At 44.7% G+C, this 14,948-nt stretch overlaps 1 protein-coding gene across 1 annotated transcript; it reads left to right on the top strand.

The window, feature by feature from the left end:
• Positions 1-1,028: 1,028 nt before the first annotated feature.
• Positions 1,029-11,040, top strand: calm1b (calmodulin 1b). Its single transcript, XM_053880734.1, has 6 exons — positions 1,029-1,166; positions 5,030-5,060; positions 5,394-5,537; positions 9,064-9,170; positions 9,254-9,389; positions 9,965-11,040. Exons 1-6 carry the CDS (start codon positions 1,164-1,166, stop codon positions 9,991-9,993), a joined length of 450 nt encoding a protein of 149 aa, XP_053736709.1. The 5' UTR covers positions 1,029-1,163; the 3' UTR covers positions 9,994-11,040.
• Positions 11,041-14,948: the final 3,908 nt, after the last annotated feature.

Below are 14,948 nucleotides of genomic sequence, written 5' to 3'. Positions count from 1 at the left end.
AATATGACCATATAAGGAGAGGATCTGGTGAATGGGGTTGTGCTCCAGTCAATAATGTTGGAAAGTGATATATATTTATATTGTTTTAACGATTATTCTAGCGGATTTTGAAACATTATTTTTTATAAAACATGTCAGCCCCCACATCAGTCCCAGGTTGAACACTAGGTGGCGCTGTGGCCGGTTACAACTCCCGCAGAGCGAACGTGGAACTCTTCTGTCCACTTTGCTTTGTCATCCTAATATTTATCGTTCCACATAATCACACTGGCCAAACATTACGCAATTGAATTTAAAAGAACAAACTGTATTTTCTTGGTTAAATTTTATTATTGTATTGTTATTGTGTTAAAATGATGAAACGGCTGCTTAACACGGTTCTTATCGAAAAAGTCGCTTAAACTATTAAATATTTCCTCGGCCACTGCAGCGCACCACCCGTAACATATATGCGATTGTTTAAATTAGCGACATTTACATGAAATATATTTTCATCAAGCGCCACTGCCTGGTGCAATGCAGGTCCCGTGTATCCAATCAGCGGCGTCGACACATAGAGTATAATATTGCGGGTCTGCAGCAGCCAATCGGGAGCGACTTAACACCGGCCACTGCAAATTCTCCTGTGCCAACCAGACCGCTGTCTGCACAGGCCGTATCCCTCCGCGTTGGAAAAATAGGTCTCCCGGAATGCATGGTCGCGCATTGCTTTCCGTCATATTAAACGTCAGATATTCGCTTTGCATTGATCAGTATGCGGTATTTCATATAGAACACAACTAACTTACTTTATTTATTTAACGTGCTAAATTGGTGACAGTTTTGCTGCTGAGTGTCGCAGTTTTCTCTTGTTTTAACACCTGATGATTATGGCGACCGGTAAACACGGTGTTCATCCACGAAAACAGCATGTTAAAGTGTATTAAAGTTGACATTAAAGGTCCAGGTTTGTGGAGACATGTGGTGCGCCGGAGTCTGCCGCTGTCTGAATTGAAATAAGGAAGTGAGTGATCAGTGCCTGCGCGGCGGAAGGATACACAGTCAAGCCTCCTTCAGTCCGCGGCCGATATACTCGCCGCTAACCCATCAGTGCAACTCCATCTAACGGACGAGCTCGCTCCGCGTCTGCCGCCGCTCACCGACAAGCACACCGCCCGTCCGACATGGTACGTATCTGCACTCATTCTTTAAACTCCTGCCTTCTCTCCTATGTCATTTTCAGCGCCGCATTTCTCGCATAAACCTGGCGTTTTTGTCTTCTTTCGCGCGGGCAATGCGTAACATTGGAAACGCCCGCCAGCGTTATTTGATGCAGTAATTCGACGCTTTGAGATGAATCCACATCAACGTTTATTCAACCGAGCGATCATATTTCAATCTAGAGTAACGGTTTTTCGCTCATAACGGCGCATTTCACGGAGCATTATTCTCTACTGGGTCAAGTAGCCGGCTGCAGGTCGAGCCAACCTCCGGAATAGGTTTTCTCGATTCCATATTTCTTATGTTTCTTATGTTTTTCATGCGGTTTTTAGCTGGTGTCCGAGTCGAGGCGTGTTTTACAAACCATGTGCTTGGGACCTGGTTGACGTTTAAACGCGTACTTTTAATAAATACACTTCCTAACAAGCGGTGAATTTCACGGTTCGGTTTTTTAGATCGCACCGCGTTGTTGCTGCGCTGGAGATTTCATGTAAGTATGTATCGAATGAGGACGTTTTCAATGTGGTACATCGCACTCCAGGACTGAGCCATCCGCTTATTTGGTTACTCCCTTGCAAATGTGTAGTTTTAACCAAATGACCAGTCAAGCCTGAGTCATTGCTCATTCAAATACAACAACAACGGCGCTTTCATTGATTTCTAAAACAAATGTACCATCTAATATGACATGACAACAGACAGTCTTCTAAGGAAAGTCTCACTGCGGTGCTTCACTTTCTTGAATGTTCCACTGTGTCTTTGATTCGACAGCAACACCAACTTGTAAACTGCATATTAGAAATGACAAGGCGCCGTCGGCTTAAATTGACGACCAAATATGCTTTTGTTTTAGTTGAGTTAATAGTCGGCCACATTTTTCAATTTGAAATTTGAGGTTTGAGTGGGAAGCTGATTGAAACGCTGCGTGTGAATATCTCCGACGTGAACCCGCAGACATCAATACGGACGGCCCTTGAAGTGGAGGCATTCTCGAAGTATTGAACGTGTAGTACGACCAAGCCCAGGCCCTATCCTGTTCCTGTTACGCTCTTGTTGGCTGATGTATGTTTTGTAGCTCGTAGGACACTTGAACCTCAGCGATGAATAATTTACACACTTGACTGACGCCCCATCCCATGTCCCTGCTGTCGAAGGGAATTTTGCTTAGTCGGTGGTGGCCGGGCGCAGTCCATTCAGCGCTTCAGCCACGTCTGCAGGGCACTGGGATGTGTTATACCCTCCCGTCCTCTCTCCGCTCCCATTGTGAAGGCTCCCACCTCCGGGGCCTTCTTGTCTTTGTCCGGTTTCAAAGCGATAAGTGGTTGTTTGTGCAATGTGCTAACGTTGTGTGCATGTGTGTCACACTATATGCACATGTCTACTCACCCTGCCACAAACGACGAGAGCTAGTGTGTGTGTTAGTGTCACACCCATCTGTCATGGTGACAGCTGGTCTTTGGTGACTATTGAGATGCTACTCCAGGAATTGCTGGTGTACAAGAAAGTAACTGAATCTCCTGTTAAACGTTGACCACCTCACAAACGTTTTGCCGCAGTTTCAATGACTGTTTACCCTTTTCCTGGAATATAAATCCCAGGATTGATGGAAAACCTAGTTCACAGTGCAGGTGCTTCCTATGCTGTCTTTCTGCAGGAATAGTCTAGAAACCTGTCCAACAGGTGTTATGACCCAGCATCCCCTTGCTCTACCAAAGGTTAGATTCTAAATGGAACACTTTGCTAGTATTGAGAACTAAGTTCTCTCTATTATGTCATTGTATTTTTGGCTTTTATCAAATATATTCAAAAGGCTGATCTTTCTATCAACACACTACTTGAACCACTCCAAGGCCCCTGGCATGGATGACCAATGTGGGCAGGGAGTCAAGCCCTTACATCTTAAATAGTTGTAGACGCATAGAGTATAATAGTGAAAAAAAATACTGACCCAAGAAGATGCAGAGGCCTAAAACTTTTTGTATCTATAGATAAGTACTCTAGTCTAATTGGACTGAGCTGACATTCTTTCTAATGAGGGGTCACTGAGAAGAAAGTTCCCTCGCTGACTCGCCTGTTGCTTTGCCAGGCTGCCGGGGCAACAGTGGAATGGTTGTCCCAGCGAAACGCCTCATTTATCCAATGAGACAAACCATTCATTAGCCTGCGTTTAAAGGTCTTGTCTGTGAACCACCTCGTTGAGGTCGGTTAAAAAGGGGCGATAAGGAAGGGATGGGCGATTGATCTGATGTGGTGCAGCTGCACCGGGAGACATGAAGGGTGGACGTGGATACATCACAATGAGTCATCAAACTCCACGGTCCAGGGGAGGGCAGATGGCTCTGACAAAAGGGAGTTTAGCAAGTCAGTGTTTCGAACGTAGATTTAGACAAAGAAATTTAACCACGATGTCTTGACTGTTGAGGCGTACACTGTCAGTCGTGTTGGGCTACATGTTGTCAACTTCAGGCTGCATTATGGTCTGACGTTTGCCATTCTTGTAGATAAGGAGGATGCATGCGGGGGGAAACGCTGATGTTATTGAATTAAATACTGCTCATTGAATCACGTTGGCTAATCATATAAGCACATCTCAAGTTACCCATGAGCTTCCAGGTGCCCAACCTGCTCCTCCATGAGGAAGGGAGTGGGGGAAGTTCCTCATAATTTGCCACCCAAACATGGCCTTTAAGTCTTCACAACTTGTGGGTGAGTGTGTAAAAGGACAGGTTCATCGGTTGCGTGTTATGGTTTCCTACAACGTTGTTGCTAGTTGGGGAAAATGTAAACATGGGCTTCAGAAATCTGTTCTGTGGCTGAGCAGACTACTTCAGTTAAGAAATATGAGGCCGGAAAGTATTGATTCAAAGTAGGTTTCTTGTTTACCGGTTGCCTAGCACCCTCCTGTCAATATGGTATGTCAACAATTACAATGTTTTATTTGAAAGGCAGGGAACTTCAGCTTCCTCATATAAAATAGCGCTGAGGAAGGTGCTGGTTCGTCTGTGAAAGACAGACGACGGTCTTCTTTACTCCTCACGCCGGTAGAGTCGTTGAAAACTGTCTCATGTCCTAAAATGATCCTGCCTGACTCTTTCGATGTGGTCTGGAGACTTGTTTCATAAGCCTACCTTGTTGCTAGGCAATGCTTCATGTTGGACAGCCAGCCACAACCTCACCACTGTTCAAGCTCTCATTAAATGCCAAACGTATCTTGGACTGTTTTACTGTGTTTAATCAGGAAATCAGAGTTACGGTTTGACGTATTACACCACAGCACTGGCTGAAAGTCTTCATATCCGTTCTGTCTGGTCAATCTGAGCCAAAAGTGTGATGCAGTACTGTTTTTACTGCCACCACGCTTTTTTATCAAGGCTCTGGTTCTGGCACTGTTTATTTTCTCCCTTTCAAGATTTCACCCAGCAAAATGTAAAAGCCGTGCGCACCTTGTCTCCTGTGTGCCAGTGTTGAATTAATCATTCCATCTTGAGATTAAGTATGTTTACGTGACTTACGTGGCAAGTGTACGTTCCAGTCGCGCTTGACTGCAGTCGCGATGCCTTCTGCCATTCGAGGGTTAAATAACTGTGTTTTGGCTGCAAGCTAGCGTGACTTGGGATTGATTGCCAGATCGTCTTAGGTATTTTTTGGCAACTCATGAATAGGTCCTTCACAAGTCCAGTGCTGAGCTCGGACACTCTGTCCACTGTGTGGAAGTCTGTGGGTTGGGTTGGTGTGGAATGTGATGACAATACTGCTTGGAATTTGTGATAAATGCCTGCTGAGTAAGTTGTTTGTAACGTTTTCTTCTTTTTTTTTTATTCCCCCGTAGGCTGACCAGCTAACAGAGGAACAAATTGCAGGTATGAACACAAGCCTGTTTTTATTCATTTCACAAGCGACCTATTGAAAAGTAGTGCTTAACGCATTCGACAGCGTTAAGCACAGTGCAATAATATTGAATTACTGTTGGTTATCTGCTGTGAGTGAAGCAGTTAGCTACCTGTCAAAGTCCTTCTGGAGCTAATTCGCTTGTGCTAATGCTCCAAGGCTAATCCTCGCCGGTGCTCTATGTGCCTTAAGTTTAAGTAGTCTCCACTTGATGGGATGTTGGTCCTTAAATATTTCACGACTATCCTTTGATCAACCTCTCACTGTGACATAATGGAGGTGTTGTCTGACTCTTGCACCCGTAGAGTTCAAGGAGGCTTTCTCCTTATTCGACAAGGATGGCGACGGCACCATCACCACCAAAGAACTTGGCACCGTCATGAGGTCGCTGGGACAGAACCCCACAGAGGCTGAGCTGCAAGATATGATCAACGAGGTTGACGCTGACGGTAAGTTCTGTCTTAAGTTAAGTCAGATATGGCATTTAGTGGTTCAAGAAACACTGGTGCAGCAAATTTAGAGTAAGGTTGCGGTCATGGCTCATGATCTACTCGACATATTTTGCCGCTGGTTTTCTTCTCGTTTAAGTGTCCCACCTCTGAAAACAACTAAACAAAAGTCAAGTAAAACTAGAGGTACTTGTTTGCAAGGAATGCTTTAGGTAGGCAAACGGATATCAGTTAATCTGGAATCTTCAGGAACATATGACCCTTGTTCTACATGAAGCTGAAGGCAGATTATGAACTGTAACAGCTACAGAACCAGAGTTCACCCTGGGAGCAACATACTGGGCCCCTATACTAGGAATTTCCCAACATAAGGCTTTAAGAGTTTTCACCTTTTCTTTTGTCAAAATGCAGTGAAATATGACAATGTCAGTGAGCCCTCACTCACTGTCAGTCAAAGAGGACACTGCTTTTTAAGGTGGGGTCCTAAGGAGGACCACAAGCAATGTACTGTGCACGTTGCGTCTTTGACAGGTCGCAGCTCCCATCCCTGATCAGAGACACCTAATCTGCTGTTATCTCTGATAATGGGTCAAACCAAATCCCTTGTTTTTGCTCAGCCTTGCTGGAGTTGACGTGTATTTAAGCGTGAGTAAGAGCCTACTGCATATTCTTGTTTTGATGATTGGCTTTGGCAAGACTGACTTTTGTTGACTGCAACCTCAGAAGTAACAGTTGCCAGAGTGGAACATCGGTCACGTTTTCAGCGATCCACCTCTTTCTACCAACTGTCTGAGCCAACTGTCGGACCAGCTTTCCCATGAGGTGACGTGTCGCGGTGTGTCAGCAGTTTAGCGCTCGGCTCTCTCACAGTTGACGAGTGGAGTCATGCGTGGTCGCAGGAGCCAAGATACGTGCCGTTTCTGAATATTTGGGTGATCAACTCTTCTGTTTTAGTACGAATGAGATTTACACTCAGATTAACGGGCGCCTTCTCGCAGTTAACTGGAACAGCAGATGTCTTTGATAATCTGATACAAAAGGGCCCAGACTTTAGCAGCCATTTTAGTTGTCATCCCTGTCAGAATGTGGAATCCAGCTTGAAATACAAAAGATGAATCACAGCTGCGAAGCGACTCGGTGTTGTGGGTTGCTGAGAAATTAGGATTCTTCTGCTCCAAAGCGCGACCCAGATGTGATTCACCATAGATTAGCGTGTGGCGGATGTCGAAGTCGTTGATCCGGCTGCACGAACAGTTGTGGAGCGAAGGAAGTGAACGTCCAGCGATAATTGGAATACGGTTGGGCTGCCGTTTCAGGAATGTTGGCGTTCAGGTGGGCTGTTTTCTCCAGAGTCAGCTTCTAGGGCTTAGTAATTTGGACAAGATTGACCCAGGAAAATCAATGGCACATTCTTGCTTGTTCCTTATTGAAACGTCTTCACTATCATCATCGCTCTTACACACACACACACACGCCGCTAACATCCCCTTGTTCTGCCTCTGCCTCCCTTGGCTGATGCAATCTAGGTCAGACGGCAATGAAGCTAGTAATGGAAAATAAAAGCGGTTACATAAGGCCTCACTGCACTTAGCACATCTAGTACCCACATCAGCAGCCATAGGATGGCAGCTGGCCCTTACAAATTCGTCTTTATTTACCAACACTGGGGCCGATTGTGGAGTGTAGCCAAGGAAGAAGCAGTATATGGAAGGTAAAGGCTGGAGGGAGGGGGAGCTGCTGGGAGAAGTTCTCGCCTTTCATTCAAGTGAGCGTGTTTTACCCACACTGCTCCTCTTTTTGTGACGCTCAAAGCAAGAAACACTTCATGTCACTTTACTAGCTCAAAAAAAAGCACTCGTTCTAGCTCAGGAACTTTCCTTGCCTGCCGTACGCACTCCCACTCATGATACAGGAAGTGATGTCCACACAGTCATCCATGCTCAGACGCCTCAACCTTCCATGGTTTTGCGTCATTACCTTTTATGTGTAATCGCTCCCACTCACTTCGTCCTTGCATCCCCTACTCTACACTCCTCAGTCGCGTCATGCTTCCCACCTGACTCTTTCCCCCCCTTTTCCCACCCCACTATTTTCTCATTCTGCTTATCATGTGAACTTCTTATCCTTCGACAAAAATGACGACCCCTTCTCCTCTTTTTCAACCCCCAGTGGTGGCATGTGCTGCCTCGTTTCTGCTGGATTACGATGTGCATTAGCTCTTTAGATTCTTGCCCAAGGCCTCGAGCTCACCATCTGCCCCTATCACTTTACTGCTTCCCCTTTTGCTCTGTGCACATCCATTCCCTTATTTGTTTTCCCCTCCGTGGTGTTCTTTGTCATTGGCAAATCTGCGTACAAACCCCCTCCCGCCTTGAAGCTAATCCTCCTGGGTACTTTGCCCTCTGTAACCTTCCTTTTATCTCCCAAACGAATGCACTTATTTCTTTTTTTATTTTTTGGATTTATTGTTATAGTCCCCTTGCAAATTGAGTCCTTGTGGAAGCAGGAGGATTTAAACCGGCACCCTCCTTCCTGTAGCTGCAGTCAGTGAGCCGCTGAGCTGCTCACAGGTTCTCCTCCTGTCAGAGGGGTCTGATCCCCTGGTAATCCCGTCTTGACAAGACAACATGGATATTGATCCTCATGCAAGCATACATGGACCGATAGCACAGCAGCTGCCATTAGCACAACTTCCAGTAGGACCACCACAGTTCACATCAAGTGTGTGTTCAGGACAGGGCAGCTGAAGCCTAACTTTGCCTTTAAATGTCCCTCACATAGGTAAAAGCGAGTGACCCTTTCCCCCGGTTGTGTCGAAACACTATGCTAATTTACCTTTGTGACTTCTGAAACCGTGTTTCAGTTCACTCTGGGTTTCAGCTGGCAGTTGAATCACTTCCGTCTGGCAGTGGCACCAGGCCTGTCGAACACCAGGTACTTTGTTGGAAAGAAGTGATGGATCGATGGGGTTTCATGAAACGGTGTCCTATTTTTCAGAGCCCACTAGATGGCGCTCTTGAAATGATGTGATTCAGTTGATGTCCAAACGTTTCTCAGCAGACTGAGTGCCCTCTGGTGGCCTCTGAAAATCAGGACACTGTTTCATGAAACCTCATCCACCCTTCGCTATTGGAAAGTACTGTCCGGATGTACATCTTGTCTGTCTGGTAGAACATGGTCTTTAAATTTAAGAAATGCAGGCGGAATCCTTTGGCCCCTCTGATCAAGGTCAAGGGTCTGTGGACTTCATGATTTAAAAAAGGAAGACATGACCCAAAGGTACAAACATTTCCCACTGGAAGCGTTTCGCTCACTTACACTTCAGCTCCTCTGAATAAGGGTGGAAGAAGATCATTCAGGATTTAGCTTTTATGTCAAATTGTCACAGTGAAAACAGGCACCAGAGCACGGTCTTTGGTCGCCTGCCTCTGTCGCCTGAATGTCCTGTTACATCATCGCGCTCATCTGCTTTTAGCTAATTGCAAAAGTGTCTCTCCGTTGATTGAATGAAGCCCGTCTGTTCCAGGTAATGGAACCATCGACTTCCCCGAGTTTCTGACCATGATGGCGAGGAAAATGAAGGACACAGACAGCGAGGAGGAGATCCGCGAGGCATTCCGGGTATTTGACAAGGTAAAGCCAGGGTCATCCGTCACCGCGGGGAATTTGAGGCAGACGGGAATGTTTCTCTTGAATCCGCCTGCACGTGGTTTCAGGACGGGAACGGCTACATCAGCGCCGCCGAGCTGCGTCACGTCATGACGAACTTGGGCGAGAAACTAACAGACGAGGAGGTGGACGAGATGATCAGAGAAGCAGATATCGACGGAGACGGACAGGTCAACTATGAAGGCAAGTAACTTTCGCGTCACTCCGAGGTCGCCTTTCTGAGCGCCTTCCCGTCAGTCCGCGGCGGAAAACAAGTTTCTGGGCTGCGGCTTTTATTGAACGCTTTATTTTTGAAGCGGCGTATTTCTCTGAGGAGACTGTTATTAGCGCAACGCTGCAGCGGAAGTCGGCGGGAGCAGAGATGGGAGAGAACCATCCTTCTGCATTATCATCAGCCTGCCAGGAGCCTCTTCACTTTTCCTCCTCGCCGCCCCCCTCCCCCCCGCTGCCAGTCCCCGAGCACATTACATGAGACACTGCGCTCATTTTCTAGAAGGCTGTCGGTATATTATTAACAGTCCATAAGTCTGGTTTGAAAAGTGTCCTACTTTTGCAATTTCACTGTTTCGTGGACAGAAGATTGACTTGGGGCGAAGCTGCTTTTTCATTTTTTTTTTATATATATATTTTTTTTAATTAAACAGGATTAATGATCTTGGAAGCCGTTCGGATGGCGGACACTAATTAAGACGCGCTGTACTTTGAACACTTTGGTGGCCTCTGCGTCTCACCCTGACTCTCTCCCTCTCTCTCTGCAGAGTTTGTACAGATGATGACTGCAAAGTGAAGCTGGCTCGCCCCGTCCTGTCCCCTCTTAGAAGAAAGAAAGAAAAGAAAAAAAAAAAAAATCCAAATGTTTTACTTACCTCTTGGAAAAGAAAAAAAATGTTCATTTATTCATACTGTTTCTGTATAGAAAATATTGAATGTTGAAATGAAATATCCTTCTGTCCACACAGGAAAATATGAAAAATCCAGAAAAATATCTGCATGATAACAATGGTTAGTGACCCCGTCCCCTCGCCCGGAGCGCAGTTTAGCATCAGTACTTAACAACAGCGTAATAACGACAACAAACCCTGTAACTACTACCTTCAGCGGAAGCATTTGGCGGACTTCCTCCAGTTCCATTTGCTCGTGGTCAATGTCTGGGACGGCCATCTCTTCTTTCTCTCTGTTTTCTGTTCTTCATGCATGCAGCTTGAGACTGGAGCACTAACCCCCTCCCCTCCCTCCGTCCCACCCCTCCGGGCAACCAGAGCGTGCTGATTCCACTATAAGCTGTCCTCTTGTTGGTTTGGTACAGTTTTTTTTTTTTTTTTTTTTTTTTTTTTTTTTTTTTGTATTTGGAGAAGGAACCCTGTGCTGTTAGGATGAGGGGAGATGATACCAGGTTCTGACTCAAGTGGAATGGGACTTAATTGTATGCTAGATAAAGAGGAAAAACTATGTACAAAAAAAAGACATTTTCAGATGTTTGGCATGTTCTTCTGTTCTGTTATGTTCGGACGGTCATCTTAGTTGTGCCCTTTTTTTAAGGAGGGGACTTTAAAGAGTCTTACGGTGAGCTTTTTTCTTTTTTTTTTTCTTTCTTTTCGCTGAGATGGAGTCTGTCCTCTTTTCTTGCAAGAGGGAACCACTGGCCTTCACATTTGTTTTTCTTCTGTTTCTTGACTCGGACTTGGGCAGTGTGGGGAAGTACTCGTACTAGTGTGTCGTTGCTCTCGCTCCTCTGCTCGGTGGAGTTCAGTTTACATTCATTCCAAGTTGTACATGCTAGTTTTCTTTTCTTTTTTTTTTTTTTTTTTTTTCAAATAAAAGACCATGAACTTTACAGCTTCTATTGTCATTTTTTTTACTCCACATTTGATCGAACACTTCTCCCTTCTGTGTGAAATGCACCATGGTAAACAAGTCAATATTGTTAAGCGCCATATTGACATTTTAGAATCTCTCTCTGATTCAAATGTCAAATTGAGCCAGAATTTTTCTCCCCCTCAATTTCAATATGCTTGCGGCTTACTCATAATTGATAATTCTGCTGGTTAGTAGTACTATAGTATGTCTAAAAAATGTAAAAGTTGGTGAGCTTTTTGGATTATTGTATTAACAAGGGAAGGAAATCTACTCAATAGTTATAAAAAAAAAAAAAAAATCACTGAAAATGCAAAAAGCTGTCAAACCTGTGGCTCGGAGGCTGAATACAGGCCGCCAGTTCATTTTCTATGGACCGCACAAACTAAAAATGAAAGCCGATTTTGTGAGTTCCCCTGAAACTAGATCACTTCCAATTGCAAAGTTTGGCCCCATGGGTGACTTAAGTTTTACCCCCAGTTTTGGATGAAGGTGTCTGGGACATTTCCAAGACTTCATTTCAAACAAGGTTTGTGTTTTGCCACACTCCAATTGTGACGGCAGCACTTCAAAAAAATCTGTAGAATTTTCTTGACTCACACAAGTAACATTTTTTTATACTCGTTTATAAATTATGCATATTTATTTGTCTTGTGTGTAGCTTTGTTTTTTGTGTGCTGATGCTTTGTGGACATCTTTGATTATTTTTTGTGTCTTTGTTGTCATTGGCTGCTGTGTCAAGTGGAATTTCCCTACTGTGGGACAAATAAAGGACATCTAATGTGATCTAAATCCAACTACAAGGTTATTGTATACATTTAAAACCACCCAGAATTTTACATTTATAAACAGGAACATCCTGGGCGGATGAAATTTATCATTGCTTGCCTACAAACATGTGGATGCTAACACCATTAGCCGTAACGGATGCTATATCCGAAGTGTCAATCGTGTAGTTTTGATCAGGAATACAGTTGTCTTGCGAGAGCTGCAACTGTTGCAGTGCATTTCGGGACCTTCGAGTGACCAGACAGGGGTCGTAGTGTCAAACTCTCGGTCGGCGGTCCAACTCAGGGCCTCTCTGTTGTCTCATGTGGCCTGTGAGATATGAAATGAAGATTTTTTTTAGCTTTTTTTTTTTCTCATCAGGGGTTCTCACTGCAAGTCCGCCACCTTCACCTCAGGAGCCAGAGGTCGATATGTTGACATGATAGAGGCGTCGATGAGCGGCAGGAAAACCATTTCCTGATCGCGAGTCAGAGAAGAGAAGGAGCCGCTCACTGGGGAGCGAGTGTTTGCTCTCGCGTTCAGCCGTGAATATACATACACATCTATGACGCCTCTTTCCTCTCTCAAGACCCAGCTGGTTGCTAGGAAACAGGAACATGCTGTAACTGGGATGTTTTTTTTTTTTTTCGTTTTTGGAGAAGGCAAGTGGGAGTTTGAATAAACCCTCCTGCTTGTGTTGATGACTCTGTGTTGGCTTGTCCTAGTAAGGCAAAGCAGGCCACAATGCTGGCTGCTATTATGAAACGGAACACACACCAGACACACACACACACACACACACACCGCACTCTAGAAGTGATCGAGAAATAGTCAACACCTTTGAATTCAAACCAAACTCCCCTTGCTTTATTTAGACGGCAATTTAACCATGTTAGGAGAAGAAGTGAGGCAGCTCTGCTCCCTCCTACACGTCCCCATCCATTATCCCTCTGCTATATATAGACATACACACACCTTATTAGCAAACTGCTGTATGCTGAGGACAATCTCTGGTGTCGGGATCTGTTTTACATGACGGATGTTTAGAAACAAGCCTTGACATTGTTGACCACCCTGGTCAGCGCACAAGTGAAGTGCCGTTTGTCATCATCCTCTTGTCAAACCTGCTGCTTGAATTGACCGCCTTCAGTTTTCCTGCCTCTCTGGGTGGAAGCCACTGCTGTGTTGCGTCTTTGTGCTGCAAGAAACGCGTTTCCCGTCGGCAGCTTTGGTCACAGGGATCAGAGAAGAAGTCTTTTCAGAGGTGTTCGGGTTGGTTTACGACTCGGTTGTGGAGTTGTCCGACCTGAGCAGTGTTGATCCGGGTGCCACATGCAGCCTCGGAAGCGCCATCTTCTGGCCACCAGTAGTGTGCTAGCAATGTTTTAAATAGTGTAGTCTATTTTATACTTTTTACTACTACTACTTCTTATTGTTACTCTAGTCACTGCATGGTCTTACTCTAGTTACATTGTGTTGTTGCTCTAGTCCCTTCATCCTGTAACTCTAGTCACAGTGTGTTCATGCTCGTGTTCTGTTATGCTGTTGCTCTAGTCACTTTTTGCTGTTGCTCAAGTCACTTCATATTGTTGCTCTAGTCACTTCTTATTGTAATTCTAGTCACTGCATGGTCTTAGTTTAGTTACATTGTGTTGTTGTTCGAGTACCTTCATCCTGTAACTCCAGTCACTGTGTGTTCATGCTCTAGTTCTGTTACGCTGTTGCTCTAGTCACTTTTTGCTCTTGCTCAAGTCACTTCATATTGTTGCTCTAGTCACTTCTTATTGTAACTCTAGTTACTGCATGGTCTTACTTTAGTTACGTTGTGTTGTTGTTCGAGTCCCTTCATCCTGTAACTCTAGTCACAGTGTGTTCAAGCTCTAGTTCTGTTACGTTGTTGCTCTGGTCACTTTTTGCTGTAACTCTAGTCATTGCATGGTCTTACTCTCATCCCGTTGTGTTGTTGCTCAAATCATTTTTGTTGTTGCTCTAGTCTAGTCACTTCATATTGTTACTCTAGTCACTGTTCATACTGAGACTCTCGTCACTACATGGTCTTACTGTAGTTACATTGTGTTGTTGCTCTAGTCACTTCATAGTATAACTAGTCACTGTGTGTCCATACTCTAGTGCTATTACGCTTTTGCTCTGGTCACTTTTTGCTGTTGCTCAAGTCACTTTATATTGTTGCTCTCATCATTTCTCATTGTAACTCTAGTCACTGTATGGTCTTACTCTAGTCCCATTGTGTGGTTTCTCAAGTCACTTATAATATAGGACAACCAATCTCATCTAACCAGTCACTGTGTGTTCATGCTCTAGTCCTGTTATGTTCTTGCTCTAGTCACCTCAAACTGTAACTCTATTCACTGTGTGTTCGTTCCTTTATGCTATTATTTTGGTCATTGTAGGTTGTTTCTCTTGTCTCAACATTGTTGCTTGTCACTTTATATTGTTGTTGTGTCGCTGGTCAAGTCAGTTATAACCATTTATAACCAAGGTTAAGAGGCACAACACTGTTATTACAATATCTGGGGCAGTATTTAAGAGTGAGAAGGTTCACACACACAAGGGCTGAATAAATACAGACATGTGAGGCCATGTGTGGCCACACCTGGTCCACCTCCGTTCTCAGGAGATGTTTTTTTTCAATGAATATATGAGTATATTTAGCAAAGTGTCGTGGCTATTGGTGTCATTCCGCTGTCAAACAACAAGCCGAGACACAATTCTATCAACCAATCCCGTACGCGGGGGTGTTTTTTTAAGCACTAAGGATTATGGGATGTCTAGAAATGGCCTCCCCGCTGTTGAGGGCTGGACGGGACACCTGAGCAGGCCGGGGTTTAAATTAAGAACATCAATATTTCATGTGTAAATGAAGCAGCACTGCAGCGGCAGTAAGAGGAGACGGATTGACCGGCCATAGGTATCATGTGACAGCCCCCCTCCTCTTTATGACAAGCAGCACAAGTGTGTACTGTATCTGCGGCAGCGCGTGTGCAGACAGTGATGGTGAAACCTCCCATTGCTGCTGTTGTAGTGCCACAAATATTATCACACAAATATAATGACATTGTTATAACTGATCTCTCTTGAGCTAAACGCTAACGTCGCTTC

Source organism: Synchiropus splendidus, chromosome 12, assembly GCF_027744825.2.
Source record: "Synchiropus splendidus isolate RoL2022-P1 chromosome 12, RoL_Sspl_1.0, whole genome shotgun sequence".
Taxonomy (NCBI): Eukaryota; Metazoa; Chordata; class Actinopteri; order Syngnathiformes; family Callionymidae; genus Synchiropus; species Synchiropus splendidus.
This window is presented reverse-complemented; position numbering and strand designations above follow the sequence as displayed.

Coding starts and splice junctions, on each gene's coding strand:
- calm1b (XM_053880734.1), top strand. Junction 5,538..9,063: donor CAACGAGGTTGACGCTGACG/GTAAGTTCTGTC, acceptor CGTCTGTTCCAG/GTAATGGAACCATCGACTTC. Junction 9,171..9,253: donor CATTCCGGGTATTTGACAAG/GTAAAGCCAGGG, acceptor ACGTGGTTTCAG/GACGGGAACGGCTACATCAG.